Source organism: Ictidomys tridecemlineatus, chromosome 9 (assembly GCF_052094955.1).
Source record: "Ictidomys tridecemlineatus isolate mIctTri1 chromosome 9, mIctTri1.hap1, whole genome shotgun sequence".
NCBI lineage: Eukaryota > Metazoa > Chordata > Mammalia > Rodentia > Sciuridae > Ictidomys > Ictidomys tridecemlineatus.
The window spans coordinates 103,534,928-103,562,901 of NC_135485.1; the positions used below are offsets into that span (position 1 = coordinate 103,534,928).

General features: G+C 36.4%; 1 protein-coding gene across 1 annotated transcript; it reads left to right on the forward strand.

Moving 5' to 3' along the window:
- The first annotated feature begins 669 nt into the window (after positions 1-669).
- LOC144366535 (alcohol dehydrogenase 1-like) lies at positions 670-27,330 on the forward strand. The gene is made up of 8 exons (XM_078020769.1): positions 670-708; positions 1,771-1,872; positions 20,093-20,231; positions 21,635-21,722; positions 22,200-22,419; positions 22,621-22,881; positions 23,582-23,717; positions 27,188-27,330. Exons 1-8 carry the CDS (start codon positions 670-672, stop codon positions 27,328-27,330), a joined length of 1,128 nt encoding a protein of 375 aa, XP_077876895.1.
- Positions 27,331-27,974: the final 644 nt, after the last annotated feature.

Genomic DNA, 27,974 nt, shown 5'->3' on the forward strand with positions numbered 1-27,974 from the left:
TTAAACAGTTTGAATTAGGTTTCTGTCTGACTAGTTTAACTCCTTTCAAAATAAGTCTTTAATTTTTTCTTTTCTTGTGATAATACCTGTTCTTCTACCTTTCACATTCTTTACCATTCTTTCTAAATTTTTCTCACTTCTCAGTATTTTTTATACTTTCTTCATAATTCTTCCCACAAAATCATGGGATTTGAAATCAGGAACCTTATTTGAGTTCTAATTAAAGTTAATCTGCAATCATTTCTGAACATTAGTCTCCTCATAAGAAAATTAGTCTAGTTGTCTTGTGAAGGATCAAGTGACATTATGGATGTAGGAGAATTTCCAAACTATAAAACACAATATATGCTTTGGGGGAGGTTGCTACTTTCCCTTCATCATTTTTTTCACGTTCTTTTTAAAACCCTTATTTACTTTCCTCTTTTTCTTTCACTAGCTCTCCATTTTTTCTCCTCAAGATTTGCTCTTCTTCATCCTTCTCCTCAGTTTCATATTTTGCATTTTCTTTCATCCTTTACTCAACATCTTACTTCTCCCCTTTTCCCTTCCCTCCTCCCTTGGTTGCTATGTAGTAGATGAGTCACTCTCAGGTGGGACGAAACTCTGAGGCTCCATAAAAGCTGGTGAGAAGAGACAGAGTTCTCACTTCTAAAGCAGCCATAAGGAAAGATGGAACAAGCCAAACTCTTCACAGAAACATCCAACAAAGTAAGTGTTGGTTTGCTTTTCAAATGTAGCTTCATTAATCTTCTTGTCAGTAGATGTACTTTAAAGCTGTTAAAGATACCATGTGAATATATATACACCATGCTTTACACAGAGGAAGTATTCCTGGTCATTTGTAAATTGGTTTTTAAAAAACAAATTCACAATTGTGATAAAGTAAGAACTCTTATTTAAAAAACAATTAATCCTTCTGTAAAGTAGAACAAAATCTTTCTAATGCTAAAAGAATCCACCAAATACAGCCACCTACTAATATAGAAAAATCAATAGATAACTATCAAAGCTTGAGCTGTGTACAGATTTTAAAATAAAAATGCAGTAAATGAATAAAGATTATAAGGCACAAGAACTATGAAGATAGAATACAATATTCTGCATGATGTTTTATGGAAATGAACTGTGGCTAAAGAAAGAAAATTAACTCTATTTCTTTTCCTATTTCCAAAATTAACAATATTTCTTTTCCTATTTCTCTTTTCTTATAATAATATTTTCACAATAAATTCCAGTTTTCTCTATTTTAAATAGATGATTAGTATTAGAAATTACAATGTAGAAATCTAGATTCAGAAAACTGAACTAGGATCCATAAACCAGTTGGGCAACATTAATATCTCATGACATTTGGAATACAGATGAGAAATCCCCTAAGTATCAATCAGATAACTGAGATAAAACAATTTTGAGACAAAGACTACATATCTTTATAGAGATATAAAGATATAGATATATAATATATAGATATATATGGGTACACATATAATTATATAGATATAGATATATATAAATATAGATATATATCTATAGAGATATAGATATATAAATATAGATATATATAGAAATTATTTGTCTCCCAATTTATATTATTCATGTATAAAAATATACATGTGATTATTTTCAATGAATGAAGTCTATTATCTATATTTCAAAGTGATAAAGCAGATGACAATTCAGTATTGTAAGTGGGAATGTAACTAAATGTCTCACTTGATTTTAAATTAATAGGATTAAGACCACTTTGTCATTTTATCTTTATATACATAGGTTATCACATGCCAGGCAGCCATTGCCTGGACAGCAAATGCCCCTCTGTCTATTGAGAAAATTGAAGTTGATCCACCAAAAGCTGGTGAAGTTCGAATTAAGGTAAATATCAATGAGACTTTCAGTACGCATGAATGCAGATGTGTGTTTGATAATTATTTTGCATTTTAGGAGGAAAAAATGACATTTTATATTTAAAGAAAATCAAGAATTCCTATGATTTACACCAGCTCTATATTACTGTATTTAATAGTAAGATCATTGCATTGTATGAAAATATCAGAAACATAAGGTACATAAATATTGAAATGTCACTAAATATTTTAAATATACTATTGTTTTTTAAATTTTGAAAATCTACATGAGCAATTGTTGAATCATAAACCTCTTTTATTCACAATTATAAAGGTATTCTGATTATAACTGCTATGGTTTGATTGTCCCTTCCAAAACTCATGTTGAAATTTAATTGCCAATTTAAGCATATTGGGAGGTGATACCTTTAAGAGAAAATTAGGTCTCGGAGCTATCATCTCATGAATGGATCCAGACTATTGTTGTGGGAGTTGGTTAGTTATCATGGAAGTAGGTTCCTGATAAAAGGGTAAAATGAGCACCCACACCTCTCTCTCTGTTTCACATATGCTCACTTAGCCCTCTGCCATATTAAAACACAGAGGGGAGGCCCTTGTAGGGTTCCAGATTCCATACTGTTAGATCCAGCCTCCACAACTGTGAGCCAAAAAGAATTCTATGGTTTACAAGTTATGCAATCTGTGACATTTTGATGTAGCAGCAGAAAAATGGAGTAAGATAACAACAAGCAGATTCTCTACTCCCAGTGGAATGGATGAGAAAACTGAGACCATTCCCCAACCCATCTCCTACCCATGGAGTCTTCACTCTAGATGCATCATTTCTAGGATACCTGACCCAAATCACCCACTTTCCTCCACAGTGCTCACTAGTAAGGAAGAAGATCACACCAGGCAGGGCAAGATGAGAACTGTATGAACATACTCAAGCTATAATGGAACGGTAGTTCAAACAAGCATTTTCTCCCAGTTCTGGAGGCTGGAAGTCTACAAGATCAGGGTGTCAGCATGCTTGAGCTCTGGTGATGACTCTGGCTCACAATGACTATCTCTTTGCCATGTCCTTGCAACAAGGAAGCTGTCTGGTTTCTTTTTATAAGGATAGTAATCAAGCGATGGGTGTCCTACCCTCATGATTTCATCTAAACTTAATTACCTTCCACCAAAATATCCATCTCCAAATACTTCATCACATGGGGGTTAGGGCTTCAATATTTGTATGAATTGGACCCAACTCAGTCCCTTGTAAGAATTTACCACCTCATAGGGCAAAGGTGTCATTTTAGGAAATAAGTCATTGCCCTCACCCCCAACTTTGTTGCATTAATTAAAAATTTTAACCACAGAAATATTCATGAAAGGACTCAAAATTCTGCAGCCCTGCTAAGGGGACTAACTTTACTTGGAAAAGAGTATGGAAAAACTCATGTCTGAAGGGATTGTCAAAAATATTAGAGATTGTCTTAGTGTGTTTTCTCTTGCTATAACAAAATACCTTTAACTGGATACTTTATTTTTAAGAAGAGGCTTATTTAACTCACAGTTTCAGATGTCAAAGAGCATGGTGCTAATATGAGTAGTTTCTAGTGATTAGTTTCTGGTGAGGACAACATGCTATGTTACAACATGGCCGAGAAATAGAAGGAGAAATTCTCTCAATAACTAATCCAGTCCAGCTAGACCTAACTGGTTCCTATGAGACTATAAGTTATTAGTTATTGAGAAAGACTTTAATCGATTCATGAGTTTAGTGTCAACATTACCTAATCATCTCACAATAGAACCCACCACTTAAAGTTATCACCACTGTTTTAGTCAGCTGTTTCCTGCTCTGTCCAAAGACTTGACAAGAACAACTTTAGCGAGGAAAAGTTTACTTGACTCATGGTTTCAGAGGTCTTAATCTTTAGACAGCCGACTCCATTACTCTGCATCTGAGGGGAGGCGAAACATCATGGCAGAAGGGATTGACAGGGGAAAGCATCTGGGAACAGAGCTACATAGCTATAGGAAGCAGAGAGAGAACTCTGCTCAACAAGGACAAAAAATATATCCAAAAGCGCACCCACAAGGACCCACTTTCTCCAGCCACACCCTACCTGCCTACAGTTACCACCCATTAATCTCTATCAGAGAAGTAATTCACTGATTAGGTTAGAATGCTCATAGCCCAATCAATTCACCTCCAGACTTTCTTGCTGTGTCTCACACATGAGCTTTTGAGGACATCTCCTATCTAAACCATAACAACCACCTCTCAATACTATTATATTGAGGACCAAGCTCAAGCACATGAACCTCAAGCTACAAAACATATCCAAATCATATCAGAGATCTTAGTGATGAGCAGTTAAGAAGACTGAAAGCTCCATGAAACTGGTAGCAGCAAGTTCAATGCAGAGCGCCAGCCAAGGATACTATTAAAAGGAGTCTACTAAGATCATGTTCATCCATGGAGGTCCAAAAGACTATGGATAAACACTAGACACCTTTCCCTCAGGAGCAACCAAAATGGGTGCTTGAAAGCTGCTAATTATTACTAACCATGGTGAAGAATGGGAAACATTCCTCAAGATGCTGACCCAGGGGAAAATTGTAGGAAGCCAGGTTTAAAAATAAAAATATAGGGGAAAACACTGAAAACCTAAGTCTGACCCTAGAAAAAGCACAATGAAAGGATTAGAAGGGGATAAGAAGAAGAGACTAATCAGAATCCAGAGATACTATTCTATTATCTAAATATTCAGTTTTTGACAAATCCTAAGACATACAAAGAAACAGTTGATCATTATACTGGAAAAAAGTAAGCAATTTAAATTGCTTTTCAGAGATCTCAGAACTTGGACTTAGTAAAGATTTAAAATCAGCTATTATAAATGTTCAAAGAACTAAATAAAACAATATTGAAGTTATTTTAAATATGACAATGATTCATCTTTAAAGCAACAAAATTGAGCTGAAAAGTATAATCACTGAAATAAAATTTTCATAGGAGGCATTCAGGAGCAGATTTAAGCAAGCAAAAGAAATAATCAGCAAACTTTAATATAGATCCTTTGAGGTTGTATAATCTAAATAACAAAAAAAAATTAACAGACCACCAGAGACCTGTGGAAAATCACAAGCATATCAACATATGCATGATGTATATTTCAGGACAGGACAGAGAAAAGAGGGCAGATAAAAAACACTGGAAGAAATAATTGCTAATTCCAAATATACTGAAATAATTAATCTATACATCCAGAAGCTCAATCAACTCCAAGTTGGATAAACTCAGAGATTCATGCCTTGAAACATCATAGTCAAATGCTATATTGAAAACCAAATAGAGTTACATCAGCAAAGTGGTAGAGAAGGAAACCTTAGATCATCCCCATCCTCAAAAAACAAAAACACTAATTGAGCAGCAACAATTCCTGGACAAATTTCCTTTGTGAGAAATCCAGAAAGTAGCAGAAAGTTTTCTGCTTCCATGGAAAATGTGAAATCAGACTCACCCTAAGGAGATTCAGAACATCTTCTTGCCAAAGAGCCTACCCCTGTAGCAGTACCACGCAATTAAGAACACTTACCCCAGCACCCACCTTCGTCCAGGGGAGGGAATGAGATGATTTACATGTTAAAATCCCCCAGCTTTTCTAAGGAGACTCCTGCAAAGGACTGACTTCTATCTTTCAACCTTGAAGTTTAATGAACCTACCAAAATCAATCTACTTGAAGGGGAATAGAAACAGTATCCAAGGGCTGGAAGATACTATAGTACCTCCCCTCTGCTCAACACAGGGGAAGTGGATAAAAACAACACCAGCTTTTATATTCCCTCCTGGGAGGGAAAATATGTAACTGTGCCTACAGTGGCTCAACTTCTCTATGCTATCTAAAAAATTAGAATCTGTCTGACCAGTCCTGGATCTCTGACAAGTTCAGAAAAGCCTAGTCTCCTCGAGGGGAACAAAGTTGGCAGCTTGTGCTAATAGATGCCACCAATCTTTCTGCCTGCTCAGTGCAGCATAAGCAGATAAAAATCACAGTTCCCATTATTGTAAGGAGGAAAAGTTGGCAGAGGCCCTCAGAATATCTTAACCTAATGACTGCGAGGCTTCTCCTTTACAAGTCCAGTTCATGAAGCCTGGGGAAGGGCCTGTTTTGTCTATCAGGCACACACCAACACAGAGAGTTAAGGAATATGAATAAAGCAAAGTTGTACCAAATAAAGCAACAAGGTCAGTTTCCAGAAATTGACACTTATGAAATGGGGATACATAACTTATAGGAAGAGAACTTAACATTTAAAAATGGTCACAAACTTTAAGACAACCATGCATGGACAGAATGAGAACTTCAAAGAAGTGATAGAAAACATAAAATTCACCAAACAAAAATCATAGAGATGAAGAATACCATAACTAACTTAAAATTTTACTAAAGGGGTTCAACAGCAGAATAGACCAACCAGAAGATATTGACTGTGAACTCAGGTTAGAAAAAAATTCAGTCAAGGAAAAAAAATAAAGGAAGTAAATGATTAAAGAAAGATTAAAGAAACTATGGGATATCAATAAGCAGACCAATTTATAGAGTATGGAAATCCTAAACAAAAGAAAGAAAAGATTAGAAAGCTTACTCAAAGAAATAATGAGTGAAAACTTCTCAAATCCGGAGAAGAAAATGAGCCAAGAAACCCAAATAAGATGAACTCAAAGATCTATACTGAGATATATTTTAATCAAATTGTCAAAATTTAAAGAGAAAATTACCATGAGCAACTAATAAAAAATAAATAAATAAATACATTTATGCTGATTTGAAAAAAAAGTGATTAGTCACATACAAGGGAATCTCAATAAAACTATCCATGGTTTCATAAAAAGACCCAAAAAGGTTCTTTCAAAACAAAAATTCCAACAAACAAAAAAATGCTATTTCCCAGAAAACTGTCCTCCAAAAAACAGAGAAGAGTAAAGACTTTCACAAACAAAACAAAAGCCAAGGAAATTCATCACCACTAGATGGATCTTATAAATAAATAAGAGTTCTTTGAATTGAAACAAAAGGATGCTAAACAGGGATTTCAAGGTGGTTTTCAAGAGATACTAGCCCTAGTTTGCTTCTCCAGGGGATGGAAACAAAGTAACAAGTAAGTGTGTAACTATTTGAGGAGATGAGGGACTATAGGTGAGCCCTGGAAGTTGATGGCACAGTCTAAAAACCTCTGCAGGGAATATGAGCATTGTAAACGTTCCTTAACCTGTTTTGTAAGAAAAAGGGGGTAAAGCCTGCTTTCATCCCAACTCATTTGGTGACAACTGAGAGGCATGACAACAAGCAGAAGCTGCAACCAATAACCCTGCCCACCATACCTGGCAGACTCCAATCTTAAAGAACAAGTAAGAGATGTTTCCAAGAACCTTGGCTAAGAAGAATTTTTTTGACCCATTTTCTTTCCTCCATGTGTTCTTTCATCATTACTTTTTATATCTCACCATTTTCTCTTACTTTTGTCTTATTCTGTGTTTATTCTTTAATTGGATTTTTCTTTTTTCTATTTTTCCCTCTTGACTTATATTTATATAATTTTTCCTTTTTCGTTCTGCTTTTTATTTCACCTATATTCCTCCTCCTCCTCCTCCCCCTCCTCCTCCTCCTCCTCCTCCTCCTTCTCCTTCTCCTCCTCTCTTTTTCTCTCACAACAATATGGTATTGGCATAAAGTAGATATATGAGCCAATGAAATAGACTACAAATAAACTTACACATAAACAGTAAACTTTGATGAGTATGCCAAGAATACACAATGGGGAAAAGATAGTGTCTTTAACAAATAATGTTGGGAAAATTGAATATCCACATTCAAAAGGTTGAAAATGGAAATTTTCTCATGCTGTACACAAAAATCAATTCAAATTGATTAAAGACTTAAACATGAGACCTGAAACTACAAAACTACTATAATAAAACATAAAGGGAATATTTATGACATTGGTCTTGGTAATGACTTCGTGGACATGAAGAAATGAAAGGAAACAAGTACCAGAACGAAAAGGCAACCAATAGAATGAGAGGAAAATATTTTCAGACCATATAAATAATAAGGGGTAAATATCTAAACTACATAAGGAACTTCTATTAATAGCACAAAAAGAATTTAATGCGCAAAGGACCTAAATATGCATTTTTCCAAAGCAAACATACAATTGGTCAATGTGTTTATCAAAAAATGCTCAATGTTTACCAAAATTGCTAATTATTAGGAAAATGCATATCAAAACTGCTTTGTGGTATTACCTCATACCTGTTAGGTTGTCTAATATCAAAAAAAAAAAAGATATCAACTCTTAGCAGGAATATAGAGAAATTAGAACTCTTGCTTGCTGTTGATGGGCATTCAAATTGTGGTACCCATAATAAAAATAATATGGAGATTTCTTCAAGAAATTAAATAATAGAATAACCACATAAGGCAGCCCCTGGATATCTATCCAAGAGATTGAAATCAGTATGTAAATACTGCTGATACAACTCTCCCACACTTATATCAGCACTAGTCATAATAGGCTAGATATGGAAACAACATAACAGATGAATCCATCAACAGATGAATAAAGAAGTTTATCCATCAACAGATGAATAAAGAATATGTGCTTTATGCATACATTGGAATACTACTTGGTTTTTATAAAGAAGGAAATTCTGCAATCTGTGATAACAGATATGAACCTTGAGAACATTATGCTGCAAAATAAATGCATCTCAGGGTGACAAATAATATATGACTCTACTGATATCAAATATCTAAAATAGATTCATAGAACCAAAGACTAGTGTGGTGGTTTCTAGAACTGGAGAAAGAGGGAAACAGAGAGTTACTAATCACTAAGAATAAAGTTTCAGTTAAACAAGTCAACATCATTTATTAGAGAGACTGTCTTTTCTCCTCTGTGTATTTTTCCTTCAGTTGAGTTCAAAAAAAAAATTTAAGATCTGTTGTACCACATTGTACTTGTAGTCAACAATAATGTATTGTACACTTAAGATTTCATTAAGCATGCAGAAATCATATTAAGTGATTTTAACATAATAAGATAAAATGGCAAAGAGAAAATCAAAAAGCACAAGAGAAAAAGAACACATCACAGAGAAGGTAACCTCAATAATACTAACAATTGATTTAACATCAGAAACAATAGAGTTCAGAGAGCAATATGATAACACACTCAAAGTGTTTGAAGATAAAAAAAAAAAACTGTCGACCAAGAGAAATCTAGCAAAACTATCTTTCAAAAATAAAGGCGAAATAAAGACAATCTCACATATATATTTTAAAAGAGTAAGATAAATTCCTGCTGATGTACCTGACTTAAAAAAAGATACTCAAGGTAAATTCTTTAGTCTGAATTATACAAATTAATACTTCCTTAAATGCAAATTTTACTTTGTACACAAAATATTTAGCTATCTCCAAATTATCTCTTCAAAATTATTAAATGCCTTTAAAAGGGCATTTACTCTTTTTTAATTTTTATTGTTGATTGTTCAAAACATTACATAGTTCTCGACATATCATATTTCACACTTTGATTCAAGTGGGTTATGAACTCCCATTTTTACCCTGTATACAGATTGCAGAATCACATCGATTACACATCCACTGATTTACATATTGCCATACTAGTGTCTGTTGTATTCTGCTGTCTTTCCTATCCTCTACTATCCCCCCTTCACTCCCCTCCCCTCCCCTCTTCTCTCTCTACCCCATCTATTGTATTTCATTTCTCCCCCTTGGTTTTTTCCCTTTCCCCTCACTTCCTCTTGTATGAAATTTTGTAGAACCCTGAGGGTCTCCTTCCATTTCCATGCAATTTCTCTTCTCTCTGCCTTTCCCTCCCACCTCTCATCCCTGTTTAATGTTAATCTTCTTCTCATTCTCTTCCTCCCTACTCTGTTCTTAGTTACTCTCCATATATCAAAGAAGACATTTGGCATTTGTTTTTAGGAATTGGCTAGCTTCACTTAACATAATCTGCTCTAATGCCATCCATTTCCCTGCAAATTCTATGATTTTGTCATTTTTTAATACAGAGTATTAAATGGTGCTGGGAAAACTGGAAATCCATATGCAACAAAATAAAACTGAATTTTGAGTCTATTAGACTCTTGAACTTGAGAAGAGTTTGTTTGATGAACATAGCTGCACCATTGTTTGGAGCATATATATTTATGATTGTTACGTCTTGTTGGTGTGTGGTTCCCTTGAGCACTCCATTGTGTATAAATGCCACATTTTTTTATCCATTCATCTATTGAAGGGCTAGTTGGTTCCATAGTCTTGCTATTGTGAATTGTGCTGCTATGAACATCAAGGTAGCAGTGTCCCTGTAGCATGCTTTTTTAGTTCTTTAGGGAATAGACTGAGAAGGGGAATAGCTGGGTCAAATGGTGGTTCCATTCCCAGCTTTCCAAGGAATCTCCATACTGCTTTCCAAATTGGCCGAACCAATTTGCAGTCCCACCAGCAATGTACAAGTGTACCCTTTTCCCCACATCCTCACCAGCATTTGTTGTTGTTTGACTTCATAATGGCTGCCAATCTTACTGGAATGGGATGGTATCTTAGGGTGGTTTTGATTTGCATTTCTCTGACTGCTAGAGAGGGTGAGCATTTTTTCATGTACTTATTGATTGATTGTATGTCCTCCTCTGAGAAGTGTCTGTTCAGGTCCTTGGCCCATTTATTGATTGGGTTATTTGTTTCCTTATTGTTTAATTTTTTGAGTTCTTTGTATACTCTGGATATTAGGGCTCTATCTAAAGTGTGAGGAGTAAAGATTTGTTCCCAGGATGTAGGCTCCCTATTTACCTCTCTTATTGTTTCTATTGCTGAGAAAAAACTTTTTAGTTTGAGTAAGTCCCATTTGTTGATTCTAGTCATTAACTCTTGTGCTATAGATGTCCTATTGAGGAATTTGGAGCTTGACCCAACAGTATGTAGATCATAGCCAACTTTTTCTTCTATCAGACACAGTGTCTCTGATTTGATATCAAGCTCCTTGATCCATTTTGAGTTAACTTTTGTGCATGGCGAGAGAAAGGGATTCAGTTTTATTTTGTTGCATATGGATTTCCAGTTTTCCCAGCACCACTTGTTGAAGATGCTATCCTTCCTCCATTGCATGCTTTTAGCCCCTTTATCAAATATAAGAAAGTTGTAATTTTGTGGATTGGTCTCTGTGTCCTCTATTCTGTACCATTGGTCCACCCGCCTGTTTTTGTACCAAAACCAGTACCATGATGTTTTTGTTGCTATTGCTCTGTAGTATAGTTTGAAGTCTGGTTTCACTATACTGCCTGATTCATACTTCCTGCTTAGAGTTGTTTTTCCTATTCTGAGTCTTTTATTTTTCCATACAAATTTCATGATTGCTTCATCTATTTCTATAAGAAATGCCATTGGGATTTTGATTGGCATTGCATTAAACCTACAGAGAACCTTGGGTAATATCCCCATTTTGATGATGTTGGTTCTACCTATCCATGAACAGGGTATATGTTTCCATCTTCTAAGATCTTCTACTATTTCTCTCTTTAGGGTTCTGTAGTTTTCATTGTATAAGACTTTCACCTCTTTTGTTAGGATGATTCCCAAGTATTTTTTTTTTAAGATATTGTGAATGGAATGGTTGTCCTCATTTCCATTTCACAGGATTTGTCGCTGATATACAGGAATGTCTTTGATTTATGCATGTTGATTTTATATCCCGCCACTTTGTTGAATTCATTTATTAGCTCTAATAGTTTCTTTGTAGACCCTTTTGGGTCTGCTAGGTATAGAATCATGTCTCCTGAAAATAGTGATAGTTTAAGTTCTTCTTTTCCTATTTTTAGGCCTTTAATTTCTTTCATCTGTCTAATTACTCTGGCCAGTGTTTCGAGAACTATGTTGAACAGAAGTGGTGAGAGAGGGCATCCCTGTCTTGTTCCAGATTTTAGAGGGAATGCCTTTAATTTTTGTCCATTCAGAATGATGCTAGCCTGAGGCTTAGCATAGATAGCTTTTACAATATTGAGGTATGTTCCTGTTATCCCTAGTTTTTCTAGATTTTTGAACATGAAGGGATGCTGTATTTTGTCAAATGCTTTTTCTGCATCTATCGAGATGATCATATGGTTCTTATCTTTAAGTCTATTGATGTGGTGAATAACATTTATTGATTTCCATATATTGAACCAGCCTTGCATCCCAGGGATGAATCCTACTTGATCATGATGCACAATTTTTTTGATATGTTTTTGTATCCGATTCGCCAGATTTTATTGAGGATTTTTGCATCTAGGTTCATTAGAGATATTGGTCTGTAGTTTTCTTTCTTTGAAGTGTCTTTGTCTGGTTTAGTAATCAGGGTGATGTTGGCCTCATAGAATGAATTTGGAAGTTCTCTCTCTTTTTATATTTCCTGGAATAGCTTGAAAAGTATTGGTATTAGTTCTTCTTTAAAGGTTTTGTAAAACTCTGCTGTATACTCATCTGGTCCTGGGCTTTTCTTAGTTGGTAGTATTTTGATGGCTTCTTCTATTTCCTCAATTGATATTGGTCTGTTTAGGTTGTCTATATCCTCCTGACTCAATCTGGGTAGATCATATGACTTAAGAAATTTATCGATGCCTTCACTATCTTCTATTTTATTGGAGTATAAGGATTCAAAATAATTTCTAATTATCTTCTGTATTTCTGAAGTATCTGTTATGATATTGCCTTTTTCATCCTGTATGCTAGTAACTTGAGTTCTCTCTCTTCTTCTCTTTGTTAGCATGGCTAAGGGTCTGTGGATCTTATTTATTTTTTCAAAGAACCAACTTTTCATTTTGTCAATTTTTTCAATTGTTTCTTTTGTTTCAATTTCATTGACTTCAGCTCTAATTTTAATTATTTCTTGCCTTCTACTACTTTTGCTGTTGTTTTGCTCTTCTTTTTCTAGGGTTTTGAGATGAAGTGTGAGATCATTTATTTGTTGGTTTTTTCTTTTTTTAAGGAATGAACTCCAAGCAATGAATTTTCCTCTTAGAACTGCTTTCATTGTGTCCCATAGATTCCAATATGTTGTGTGTGTGTTTTCATTTATCTCTAAGAATTTTTAAATTTCCTCCTTGATGTCTTCTGTAACCCATTGTTCATTCAGTAACCTGTTGTTCATTCTCCAAGTGATGCATGATTTTTCCTTCCTTCTTTTATCGTTAATTTCTAGTTTCATTCCATTATGATCATATAAGATGCATGTTATTATCTCTACTTCTTTATAATGTCTGAGAGTTGCCCTGTGACATAATATATGATCTATTTTTGAGAAGGATCCATGTGCTGCTGAGAAAAAAGTGTAACTGCTTGATGTTGGGTGGTATATTCTATATATGTCAATTAAATCTAGGTTATTAATTGTATTATTGAGTTCTATAGTTTCTTTATTTGTCTTTTGTGCAGTGGTGATAGAGGTGTGTTGAAATCTCTCATAATTATTGTATGGTGGTCTATTAGACTCTTGAACTTGAGAAGAGTTTGTTTGATGAACATAGCTGCACCATTGTTTGGAGCATTGTTGGTGTGTGGTTCCCTTGAGCAGTATGTAGTGTCCCTCTTTATCACTTTTGATTAACTTTGGCTTGAAATCCATTTTATTTGATATGAGTATGGACACTCCTGCTTGTTTCCGAAGTCCATATGAGTGATATGATTTTTCCCAACATTTCACCTTCAGTCTATATATGTATTTTCGTATCAAATGCGTCTCCTGTAGGCAGCATATTGTTGGATCTTTTTTTTTTTTTTTGATCCACTCTACTAGCCTGTGTCTCTTAATTGGTGAGTTTAAGCCATTAACATTTAGGGTTATTATTGAGATATGGATTGTTCTTCCAGCCATATTTGTTTATTTATGTTACTTAACATGGATTGTTTTTACTCTTTGATTATTTTTTCCCTTTACTGTACTACCTCCCACTGTTGGTTTTCATTGTTATTTTCCATTTCCTCTTCCTGTAATGTTTTGAAGAGATGGTTTTCTAGCTGCAAATTTTTTTTAACTTTTGTGTAACGTGAAAGGTTTTAATTTCATCTTCCATCCTGAAGCTTAATTTCGCTGGATACACAATTCTTGGTTGGAACCCGTTTTCTTTCAGCGTTTGAAATATATTGTTCCAGGATCTTCTTGCTTTCAGAGTCTGTGTTGAAAGATCCACTATTATCCTGATTGGTTTACCCCAAATGTAATCTGCTTCCTTTCCCTTGAAGCTTTTAAAATTCTCCCCTTATTCTGTATGTTGGGCATCTTCATTATAATGTGTCTAGGTGTGGATCTCTTATAATTTTGCACATTTGGCATCCTGTAGGCTTCTAGGATTTGGGATTCTGTCTCATTCTTCAAGTCTGGGAAGTTTTCGCGTACTATTTTGTTGAACAGATTGCTCATTCCTTTGGTTTGGAACTCTATACCTTCCTGTATCCCAATGACTCTTAAGTTTGGTCTCTTTATGTTACCCCAAATTTCTTGGATGTTCTGCACATGGTTTCTTAACAGTCTCGCTGAGCTCTCTATGTTCTTTTCAAGTTGAAATACTTTGTCTTCATTCTCTGATGTTCTATCTTCTAAGTGTTCTACTCTGCTCGTAGTATTCTCATTTGAGTTTTTAAGTTGGTTTATTGCTTCCTGCATTTCTAGGATTTCTGTTTGTTTGTTTTTTATAACCTCTATCTCCCTATATAGTTGATCTTTTGCTTCTTGGATGTAATTCATTGTCGAAGTGGTCTTTCATTGTCTGATTTTGCTGTCTAATGTCTTCCTTGAGACTCCAGATCATCTGAAGCATGTAAATCCTGAATTCTTTATCTTACATTCCATCTGCTACAGCTATTACCTCTTCTAAAGTTGAGTTGACCTGCATTGCTTGTGGTCCTTTCTTTCCTTGTCTTTTCATACTGATCAAGTTTCTTTCTGCTTGGTGGAACTGTTGTGTTATTGAATTTTCCCCCTATATATTTATATTGCTCTTGTATAGTTGCAAAGTCTCCCATGCAGGGCGGGCGGCAGCTGTGCTCTTCCTCCAATTGGGGTGATCTGTGTATCCCACCGGCGGGCCATTGGGCCCCTTCTCCAGGTCACGTGATCTGCCTACCTTGCGGGCAATGGCTGGGCCCCTCCTCCAATAGGGATGATCTGTCTACCATGCTGGTGGGCCACTGGGCCTGTTCTCCAGGTTGCAGATCTGCCTACCTTGCAGGTGCAGGTGGCAGCTGTGCCCCTCCTCCAATTGGAGTGATCTTTCAACTAGGCCGACATGCCACTAGGCCCTTTCTCTGGGACACGAGGTCTGCCTACCTTGTGGGCAGCAGCTGGGCCCTTCCTCTGATTGGATTGATGTGCCTACCACGATGGAGGGCCGCTGGACCTGTTCTCATGGTAGGTCACAGGTCTGCCTACCTTGCAAGCACGGGTGGCGGCTCTGCCCCTCCTCCAATTGGGGCAATGTGTCTACCACGCCAGCAGGCCGCTGGGCCTGCTCCGCTGTACATTTACTCTTTTTTAATAGATTTTTTTGTTCTAAAACTAAATACAAATTGAGAAAATAAAATATCCATCAGTGGGAAATTTTAATAATTGCCTAGATTCAACCATTTGATGCTTCACTTATATTAAAATTCAACTATAATACATATTTACTTCAAGAATCAAATACACTGGGTAGATCCTATTTGTTAGTAATGACTGAACCTACATTCTGAAAATTTTTTAAATGTGTTTATATGATTAACAAACATGAGAACGATATGAGATGCTACTTTTAGTCTCCAGTTTCTGCATCTTTAAACATTCTGGCTGTAAGAGGGCTTTGCCCCATTTAAGATTCTTCTGCTAGGTTTCAGAAAATAGTACTACATCTTGTCCTACCATGGCCAAGACTATCTGCACTGGACTGCCAGTTCCTGCTTCCAAATCTTTATCATTAATCATAGTAAGTTTTTAGACTTTCAGTTTGCACTTGTTTAAAGTAGAGCATTTTGTAAAACAATCAATTTCCGATTATTACCTGCAGAAAAATTTACATGTACCTGATACATGATATGGAAATTTCTTTCCGGTTTTATCTGTTAACTAGGGGAAATCATTTCTTAATATTTCTCCTATGAACACTATTTTTTTTCTTTTTGGCATCTTTTTCTTTATCATGGTCATTAGCAATGGATAAACAATCTTAAACACATTTTGATGTAAAATAACACTTTCTGATAGAGTCAGATTTGACACTGATAGGGTTAGACACTACTATCTGGTAAAATAGTTTTTACCACTGATGTTAGAATGCTTTCTATGTAATTCACTATAAGTGCTCAGTAGCAACATTTAAGGGATTTTGATGCCTTTCTATTTTATTCCTGTTAGCTATGGAGAGTCAATATCTTCTTTCCTTCATTAAATAAACAGAATCAAAATTCATAACAGTTTTTATGTCTGATGGCACCTTTTATGTTCCAATTAAGAAATCATTCCCTGGCCCAAGATCAGGAAGATAATTTCCTTGTTTTTGTCTAGAATCTTAATTGGTTTACACTTTGCATTCAAATCTATAAATAAAAAATGCCTGGCAATAATCCTTTTGTGTTTGTTGTGAGGTAGAAGTCCAAAATTAACTTTCTTCCTACTTATATAACAAATTGACCTACTTATTTGAAAATTCTGCCTCTTCCCCTACACTTTAGTGCCACTTTTTCTCTAAATCAAATGGTTAGTATGTCTGAGTCTATTTCTTAATTTTAATTCTGCTCCATTAACCTACTGGTACATTTATCATTGTAACAAAACCAAATGCTTGCATTATCATAGCTTTATATTCTCAAAATTCAGAATAAGTCCTATAATTTGTTCTTCAAAATCTCTTGACTACCCTTGGCCTTGTTCACTATTTCATCGAAATGACCCAAAATGTTATAATTCTTCATCACAAATTTTTATCAGAATTACCAGTAGACTTAAGCATTGAATCCTCCTCTTCCATTTCACATCTCATCTTCAAAGAACTTTCACCTTGTACCATCAGACATATTTGAATAAAATCTAAAATAGAAGGGCAAAATATATGTTTTAAAGAAATTTTGCATTTATTTTGTAAGAAACTGTTACTCAGCTTTTAATCATTATGACCAGAATACCTAAAAGACCAACTTAAGAGGAGGAAAATTTTATGTTGGATCATGGTTGCAGAGGACTCAATCCATGATGAGTTAAAACAATTGATCTGGTCCTGGGGTGACACAGAACATCATGGTAGAAGGGCATGGCAGAGGTCAGGTGCTCAGCTCAGGGTAGCCAGGAAATCAAGAAAGAGTTAGTGTCAAGGACAGACATAGTCCTGAAGCCATGCCTCAATAAACTACTTCCAGCCATGACCCACCTACCTATAGTTTTTTTTTATCACTTCCCAGTAAATTCATTGAAATTATTAATCCATCAAATAAGTTAATCCACTAATAAGATCACATGCTTAATAATCCAATCATTTCATCTTAGAATATTACTGCATTGACTGACACATGAGCTTCTAGGGGCAATATTCCAGATCCAAATCATAACATTCCATCCATGGGACCCCAAAATCACATGACTACCTCACAATGCAAAATTCATTTGTGTTCATCGGCAAGAGTACCCATAATCTCCATAGTTCCAGCATTGCTTAAAAAATCTAAGTTCATAGTCACCTACAAGACTCAAGGCAAACCCTTAGCTGTCAGTTCCTATAAAACTTATAAAGCAATTTACATGCTTCCAATATACAAGGCCCAGAAGAAACACACTTACATTATCTCACACATGAGCTTTTGGGGGACATCTCACATCTAAACTATAACACTATGTCATTCTGCAAGACAATTAACTTTGTTTTAGTGGTGGTAGTCTCTTCAACAAACCTACTTCCTTGATCCCAGTTTTAGTGCTTTGTCTGGCCAGACTGCAAGAAAACCACCACATACTTCAGTTTCTGGACATAGAGTTTTGGGACTTAACATTTGCCCCACTGGGTTTCGATTTTGCTTTGGTCCCATTCCTTCTTGTCCCTATTCCTCCCTTTTGGATGGATGTTTTCTCTGTGCTATTGTATATTGAAAGCATGTAAATTGCTTTACAATTGTTACAGCTCACAGCTAAGGGTTTGCTTGAATCCTGAAGGTGACTTTGGACACAGAAGCAAAAAGAACAAGCAAGGGAGGGGCCACAGGGGCAATGCATCCTTTCAGGACACACCCCAGTGACCCAACTCTTCCAATCATGTCTCATCTGCTTACAATTACCACACAGTTTGTAGGTTCAAACTAGGATGAACTGATTGGGTTATAGCTTTCATAAGCCAATTCTTTACCTCTGGATATTGTTGCATTTACACAGGAGCTCTTGGGGATACTTTATATCCAAACCATAACAGAGGGTTGATCTTTTCCACAGCCCCTCTCTCTTCCCTTCCCAGCTTCCAGGAGTTGAACAGCCTTCCTCTGCCTCATCCTTCCATTATGGTGTTTCTGCCTTGAACGAAGCTAACCAATGGCTGAATCCTCTGAGACCATGAATCAAAACAAATCCTTCCTACTCCAAGTTGCTCTTGTCAGACATTTTGTTTACAGTGACACAAAGGTGACTAACAAATTCTATTCAGTTTATTTCATGAGAGATCTCCCAGTTAGATTCAGGTTATACATTTCTGAGGATGTCACTGAATTAACATTACATTCAATCAGTTGAAACTCAATATTAATTTATTTCATGGCTTGTCATCTGTTGCATATATGGTGGCCAGCTTTTTTACTTATCCTTGGAAAGTTGAATCTGGAAAAGCCTTGCTTGCCACAACTGAAAGCTGAACTACTCTATGTAGAATTTCTCAGTTATACTTGAAAATAATCTTGCTAGTTAAGTTCTAATTTCATAAATAAGGTGCTTGGTTTCAAATTTTATTTTGAACTAGTTGATGCAGTGGGCCAAAGCCTAGCTACTAGAAAACCAGGGACATTTCAAATAGCTCACTGAAATTGGGGGGTGTTTAGGGGGGTATAGACCATAAAGTTCATTCAAAGTACAAAAGATAGAGAATAGCATAAAGTAATTTGAAAAACAAACAAAAGAGTGAAAAGGAAAATTATTTTTATTTGTAGAGAAACCTAGCCAGTTATTTTTCTGATAGAATAGGGATTGAATATCAAGATGCATGATTAATCAGAGATTTCCTGCAGACAAAACTCAAGGCAGAGAGACATGAGCTTGCAGGACAGTTATGTAAGCAAAAGGCCTGAGCAAACACTTGCAGAACCCATAGAAATAAATATTTTCAACCTCTAAAGATCAAAAAGGAATAAGAAAATAAGTCATCATGGAACTGAGCAATCAGATTTGCAAAAAGTATCAAAGCTCCAGGGTCAATGACTGTTGAGTAGAGAAAAAACAGTGAAGAGAATATCTAAATGGAAATAGTGCCTTATGAGTCTACCAAGTGAAATGTGCAATGAGAGGCTAACCTTTGATTTGCCACCAACTCATTTCAGCTGTGAAATCTCATTACCCTGGGGGAAAACCAACTTACCTTTGTTACTAGAATAGCTGGATAAAGAGACTGATTACAAAGAGAAAAAGGAAAGAAAACTGTGCACCAAAGCAGAATATTGGGGGAAAAGGTGGGCGGGCCTTTCACCTATTCTTTTGGATATTAACTGCATATTATGAACTAGCAAGCCAAGATCTGGGTGGGGACTTAACATGAAAAGCCTTGTGTTTTAGCTTCTTCTACTGGCAGATAGAGGGCAAGGCAGGGAGAACAGCATATATATTATTACCCAGGGTTTCTTCCATTAGAGTGTATGTATCAAAACAGATGCTCAAGTTTCGGTTGGGTTGTGTGCTTCATCAAATCTCACAGAACGCATAGCTCCTCTTGACAAAGAGCCAGAAAATAATTCAGTGGTGTTTATGATGTTAAAGAGGTCTAGGGGAAATTATATAGACTGATAAACCAAATGCTTTGGTCCTTTTCCTGAAACAGCTCTATTATAGGGACACAATCAATAATGCCTCAAATGTATAGCCCAAGTTTTAAAGAATATATTCTGCCTCTAAAGTTGGAAATATTGCATTTTTATGAAAGATTCAGTACTTTATGACAAGGCATTTTATCTCCAATCACATAATCACCTTTCAGATTATATCCTCTGGGACCTGTGGTACAGATAAGCACATCCTGGAAGGAAAAAACAAAGTACCATTTCCTGCAATTTTGGGTCATGAGGGAGCTGGGATCGTGGAGAGTATTGGAGAAGGTGTAACCAGTGTGAAACCAGGTAAGTAAGGGCCAGATATGGTGTCAACTCCTGTTCAAATTAGCTTTTTAATTATTCCCCAACAGCACTGTAAAATACAGAATCCATCATACTTTCACAAAAACATTAAAATGCATTCACATACCAGATACAGTGCACGATATAAGTAACCTAAAATAGAATCTTCCCATTTGGGTTTGGGTAGCTGAGACAGGAGGATCGCGAGTTCAAAGCCAGCCTCAGTAACTTAGCAGGTGCTAAGCAATTCAGTGAGACCCTGTCTCTAAATAAAATTCAAAATAGAGCTGGGGATGTGGCTGCTCAATGATCGAGTGCCCCTGAGTCCATCCCTGATACCCTCCCTCCCCTCCCCCCAAAGAAACAGAATCTACTCGTTTCCATACAGATTATGGCAAATCTATATACCCAAAATTAAACTAAGAATTGAAAATATATACAATGTATTGTAACACCAGTAAATTTAAAATATGTATGATTGACAATTTTTTTCTACACACACACACACACACAACACACACAATAATCTTATAAATTGTCTGGAATAAGTATCATTTATAAAAGTTTCTTTCAGGCTTTGTGTTCGCATTTTCATATTGTTCATGTTCCAAAAACTTTACTGTGTTATATATTATTCTACCAATAAACAGAGATATTTTAAAACCACTTTGTGAGTAAATAGAAGCCTTGGCAAGATAATCATTTTGTTAATTTAGCTGCTTAATGGCAGAGCAAGGATTAAGGACACAGGAAGCCTTCCCTAAATTTTAGACTCTTGTACAGTAATAAAATATTTCATAATGAATATTAATTGTTGTATTAATATTGGAGAATTAACTCATTGTTTCAACAAATATCAAGTATATATTAAATGCAAACTTGATCTTTCTCCTGGGATAGAACACTACCAAATAAGGCAGGCACTTTGGCACATATCTGTAATCCCAGCTACTTGGGAGGCTGAGGCAGGAGGATGGAAGTTCAAGGTAAGCCTAAGTAATTTAGCAAGATCCTGTCTCAAAATAAAAAATAAAAAGGGTTGGAGATGTATAGATGTATAGTGATAGAGTACCCAGGAGTAATTCAATCTCCAGTACAAAAGAAAATGCTGTCAAAATAGAGGAGCCTTATACCACATATATTGATGCCACTGTCTTACCTTTGAATCCAATTTTATGAGACATAAATTCCCCCATATTTTTCTACTTTGAAGATCCATTTGCATTAAAATTGATTTGTTTCTATTCCAAAATGAAATTATGAATAACTTCAAAGATAATGATAACTTTCATTACTACCAATCACAAACATTTACTATGAATAATATCTTATAGATAAAGGTGGGGATTATTACATTCAATGTCTCCACCCAGTTGGTAATCATTTTCTTTGTTCTTTTTCCTTAGGAGATAAAGTCTTAATATTTCTTATTCCAGAGTGCAGAGAATGTAGTTCTTGCTTGCACCCCAAGAGCAACTTCTGCTTGAAGCAAAGGTTAGTTTCAATTTCTTTGACTTTCTGTTGAGAGCCAAGGCCAGGTCAAGATGGTGCCTGGCATGTTGCTAGAACAAGTGGTTCCTGCTGCCTCAGGTGCCCGCTATTTTTGAGCTCTCCCGGAGTTCCTAGAGAGTTCATGTGGGTTGGATGAGTTCCAGTTGGGCGAAGCTCCTAGAGAGTTCGCGCGTGGGTGGAGTTCCTGGTTGAGTTCCAGTTGAGTGTTCCCAAAGTTCCCCAAGTTCCGGTGGAGCTCTCAGGGAGTTCCTGGGGAGGTCCTGGAGAGTTTGCGTGGACGAAATGGGGGGTGGGTTCTAAAAATAAAGTTCCTTCCTGCTTGAATCTTCAAGTGGCTCGTGATTTGTGCCCAGCCAGACTGCGGCAACTTTCTTTTACCCCATTTGCTTTCATTGGTACAGTTATGGACTTAGAGCTAAATCCTTTATTTCTCTTTTTGTCACTATGACTGTGGCACAGTATTCTTCCTCCAACTGGATTAATGTTAGATGGAACCAGCAGATTTACCTGCAGAGGAAGGAAGATTTATCATCTTTATGGCACAAGCACATTCACTGAATATACTGTGGTACATGAAATTGCAGTGGGGAAAATTGATGATGATGCTCCCATGGATACAGTCTGTATTCTAAGCTGTGAGGTCCCCACAGGCTTTGGAGCTGTATTTAACATTGCAAAGGTAAGAATGTGCTTCTGTGTTGTTTTCAGTGACACTGTCTATATAACATCAAATTGAACTCCGTTCTCTAAACTTCTCTGAACTTCTTCCATCACAGATAACGCCAAAGAGGCCTTTTCTTTCCTCACAAGAGGAAAGTTCTTTCAACACAAGAGCATCGGCTTTGGATGCCTAATTATATTCTATCCTCTGAATTTGCAGGTCACCCCAGGATCCACCTGTGTGGTTTTTGGACTTGGAGGAATTGGCTCAGCTGTCGTCATGGCCTGCAAAGCCGCTGGTGCTTCTAGGATCATTGGGGTGGACATCAAGGAGGAGAAGTTTCCTCGGGCAAGAGCATTAGGAGTCACTGATTGCCTTAATCCTCAAAAACTCAAGAAACCTGTCCAGGAGGTGGTGGTAGAAATGACTGGCAAAGGTGCTGACTTTGCCTTCGAGGCCATTGGACTTATTGATACCATGGTAAGTTATCTTGAATCACTGCCTGTCAATATGAGTGTACTTATTAACTTCATGAAGACATTACTATAATTACTTCTTGAAGACATTACTATAATTTTGGATTTCTTTGCCTATTTTTTTTTTTGGTGTGGGGCACGTTGAAATTGTTTGGGTGCTAGGGATTGAAGTCGGGAACATGCTAACCATGCACTCTACCTCAGCCCTGATAAAATTATTATTATTATCTCTGTTTTTATTTTGGAACTGGGGATTGAATTCAAGACACTTCAGCACTGAGTTACATCCCCAGCCCTTTTTTTTTTTTTTTTATCTTGAGATAGAGTCTCAGTAAGTTACTGGGACTGACCTTGAAATTTCAGGCATGTACAACAGTACCTTCCCCAACCAAAAAAAAATACTATAACTAAAAAAAAATGAACACCTTTCATAATTTGTACTGAGCCAAGTAATTTATATATTTTATCCCATTTAATCTGTATATCATTTTTACTAGCTAAGTAGTAACATTATCCTCATTTTAAAGATTGAAAAACTTAATCATCATGAAATTAAACAATTTGTTCAAATCATAGTGAGTGTCCTACATACTGTCCTACTCTATATGATTTCTCCCATACATCCTCCCTGAGAACATGTTCTGCAATTGTGAGTTGAAGATTTAGGGCTGCTGAGAAGCTAATCCATCCATCTCTGAAATTAGATTGCAACTTTGGAATCGTGCCACCCAAGCTACGGAGTGGGTGTGATTATTGGATTACCACCCACAAATTCACAACTCATTTTTGACCCAACGCTTCTTCTCTCTGGGAGAACCCTGAAAAGTGGTGCTTTGGGAAGTGAGTATTTTACTTTCATTTTGCCTTTTCCAGAAACCTACACATCCTATGTGCTCGTTGGCAAGCAGTGGAGGGGAAGGAACATAGGAAAAATAATCCTCTTTGAAAGGAAATAGAAGACAATGTACCAAAAATAGGAGAGTACACCTTCACCTCCCCACACTCGTATTTATTACCTAGAGGAGCAAAAGGAGATGAGCTTAACATCATTGATAAGATACAGAAGAGTCACATCTTAGGGTGTTCATTGGCACTCTCACATTCTGTAATTGGTGGAGAGCTACAATATTTTTCTGAACCACTCCCCAGTACAGAATAAGACTATAAGAAAATCTTGCTGTGTTGACCCTTAGTTCTCACCTCAACAATCACCCTAAGTGTCTTCTTCACAACAAAACAGGCAACTCCAATGTAGATCATACTTGGTTATCTCTTCTCCAAATATCTCCAATTTCTCCTTGTACAAAACCATAGTTGGATTGTTTCTACTCCCTTGAAATCTCACACTATGGAGTAAATTTCAATATGTGAACCCTTGAGGGGCATACTAAAATCATATCTAAACCATATTATTATCCTTGATTTCATGGAAGAATTTATTCACTTTTTTCTGACATTTATACCTTCCATATCTCCTTCATAATACAATATATAAACACAATAAGGAAAATCACAACAAAATTCTCATTCTGGATGCAAAAATGTGTAATGGTCTTTTCCTTTTACTCACTTTCATTTGATAGATTTCTTAGTTACCAAAAATTTTGCATACCAATAATGTTATAACCCAACATTTTAGTCCAATTGACCTATTGCTATGGTTTAGAAGTTGAATGTCCCTCAATGATCTATGTGTAGAAGACAGGTGCTGTGGAGCTTTAAGAGGTGGGGCCTTCTGGGAGGTCTTTAGGTCTTTGGGAGCACACCCTCAAAAGAGAGTCTGGTAGGACTCCATTCTCCTTCTCCCCTGCTTCTTACTCATGATGTAAGCAGTTTTATTCTAACTCATGTTCCCCATCAAGTGCAGTCCTAGAGGCTCAAAGTAATGTCCTACCCCTCTCCAATCTTGAACTGAAACTTCCAGAAATATGATAACTTTTAAGTTAATTATCTCAGGCATAGCATTGGGAATCTGGTTAATACACTTATTAAGAAACAGAAAATTTTTGTAGCCTGGGTTCTGATAAAACATACGCTGGCTATCTCTTTTTTTAAAGGAGTTCAAGTTTTCCTTTTAATCCCATCTTCCCCCAACCCCACATTTTTTATTGGTGCATTATAATTGTACATATTCATGAGATTTTTATTACATATTCGTACAAACACACAATACAAAATATAACAATATAATTTGGCCAATATCACTCTCCAGCACTCTCCCTCTCCCTCCCTGCCTCCCAAGCCTTGGTCTCTTTTCTCTACTGATGTCTCTTTGATTTGCATGAGCTCCAACCCCATCTTTATTTTCCTTTCTCCTCTCTAGCTTTCACATAAGAGAGGAAAGAGGACCCTTAACCTTCTGAATTTGAATTATTTAACCCTTTTTTGGGGGGGAATGGGGTACTGGATGGAACTCAGGGGTGCTTAACCACTGAGCCATATCTCCTGCCTCTTTTTATACTTTATGTAAGACAGAGTCTACTTAGGGCCTTGCTAAATTGCTGAGGCTGGCTTTGAACTCCTGATCCTCCTGCCTCAGCCTCCTGAGGGACTGTGTGCCACTGCACCCTGCTAATCTCATCTTAATTAACATTTCATAATAGTCCTCAATAAATTCTAAATGGCTATAAAGAACTGTGCTAGAAATATAAAGACCTGGATTCTAGATTTAACTTTATGCTTTCTAGATGTACATTAGTGTTGTAAAATATACCTCCATCCCCAGGATTTGTTTTAATCAACTATCATAAGAAGACATACACATAGAAAATTGCCTTGAAAGAAGAGTATATTACCACAGTTCTTAAGAGAAGGGGTCACTTTACTCCATGAAGGGCCATACAAGGAAGCACTAGGCTCAATCAGGAGACAGAAATCTAAAATCAGGATCAGGTCCTCGTTTCCCTGTTATTGAAGATTAAACATCCAAGAAATGCCAAGGAAAGAAAACAAATTTTATTTAAAAGATAGAACATACACAGACTTCTCTAAAAGGGAGAAGGAGACCCAGAGCTGTATCCAGGGAAGTGGGGTATCCTGCCTCTTTCTAGATTTTAGGTTTCCTTTCTTCTCATGCCTTCTCCTCTTCTTATCTTGACTATATGAGCAAAAGGCAGGAAAAGAGCAGCCCAGGGGCTGATTGCTTAAGTTAGAAAATGCCTCCTTCCCCTGCCTGGGGGAGGTGTTAGCCAACAGTTAATGGGAAAGTGCTATCTACCCACTTCCTTTTCTTTGATAATCAGCTACCTATCCTTTGCTCTGGTCTCAAAATGACATGGGAATCATGGGTCACTGTCTTTATTGTAATATTTACTGAAAGGAAGAGAAGACAGAGTAATAAAACTCAGAAATTTTACAATTAACTTGAAATCATTTCAATGTTTTCTGAGCTACAGGGTGTTCTCTAGTTACCTGGTAACTGGCCCTGGGGTAATTTAGGACAGAGATATACTGTCCCACTATGAAGCCTGATAAAAGGGGAGGGGAGGGACAGGGCTTAAAGGCTTGGGCTGGTTGGTGAGCATGTCAGACAAGTTGTTTACTATCCCTTGGAACTAATTAACCTTGGAAGGAATGTTCTTCCCCATGTCCCCAACCTCAATATGTCAAAGCATTTTAAATATGGAAATTTTTAAAAATATATATTAATATAATCAGTGAAACATATTTAACCTCTCTGAACTTTAGTCCTCACAGTTATAAAAATGGAGAAAACAATCCCTGTATCTGCCTTGCTCCTGGTGATTTATAGTAAATGGGATCTAGGCAGAGTTCCAATAGCACCTAACACAGCTACTCTACTTCCCTGTCCTCAAACGCCACTACACAATTAGGTTTATTTCAAAGATTTAAATGTTAGGTTTGTGAACTTTGTGTTCATATAAATATATATATATATATATATATATATATATATATATATATATATATCCTTAAGTGGTGGGAAACTGTGGATACTCCAATTGAACCAGCTAGAAGTTAAATTGGTATAGAAAAAATTAGTGTCCTGATGACAGGGCAGAGCTGGGGGCCATGATAGCATTGTGTCTGCTCTGCCAGTTCACTAGGCTTATCTATACAGGGCTCCTAGATGACTCTGAATGATCTTAACACTCCTGAGCAGCACCCAGATGTGGAGAATCTGGAATAAATTGCCTTTGCTTTTGATGCCAACATAAAGGATTAAAAGGTGAATGTATGACTACCTCCCATGAATGCTTTTGCCAGTTTTATACACAAATAGTTCATTGGATTCTTTGGTTAGTTTTGTTACTTTCAGGTCTTGCTATTTTTGTCCTTTCCTTCTACAGAGTATAAAACCAGAAGCTGTATTCCTAAAATGGTAACTGACTACCTTCAAAAGAAAATCAATATAGACCCACTTATAACCCATAAATTGCCTTTTGAAAGTATCAATAAGGCATTTGAATTGCTCCAAGGTGGACATTGGTGAGTATTTGTGTGTGTGCATACACGTGCACACATACATACATCTGTGTGTCTGTGTCTGTATATCTTACACATGCAACTTTTACCCAAAATTTTATAAAACATGAGAGGGCATAGATCAAGTGTGAAAGTGGGCAATTGTGAGAAATGGTTTAGGGGTCAGCAATAAAAGAGCTGTGAGTCTGTTTTGAAGAGTGCCCAGGCCTCCATTCAGTCACTATGTAGTCCAAATGGCTGCCTTGGCCTATGCCACTGTTCCTGTTTACAAAATGGGGATTAGGGTTCCTGCTCTCTTGAGAGACCATATGAAGAACACATGTAAAAATAAAAATGATCAGTGAAAGAAAAAGCACTGTGAAAATAAACTTTCATTGTTTTCAGTTTAAGTGCTAGCATATATGTGACAAAGAGATTAAAATGTAACTTTATTACCAAACTGAAAAGCCCAAATTTTTAAAATGACCATTCAGCATAAAATTAAGTAGCTACAAAAAATCCCTGCTTTTATGGGTTTATTTTCAATCACAGTTTACTATTTGACATTTCAGAAATATTTCCAATCTGCATACATTCATGAAGCACCTAAGAGTTTATGCTAGACACATTAGCAAATCTAATCACTGTCTTTAGGTCATTGCCAATTTGGCC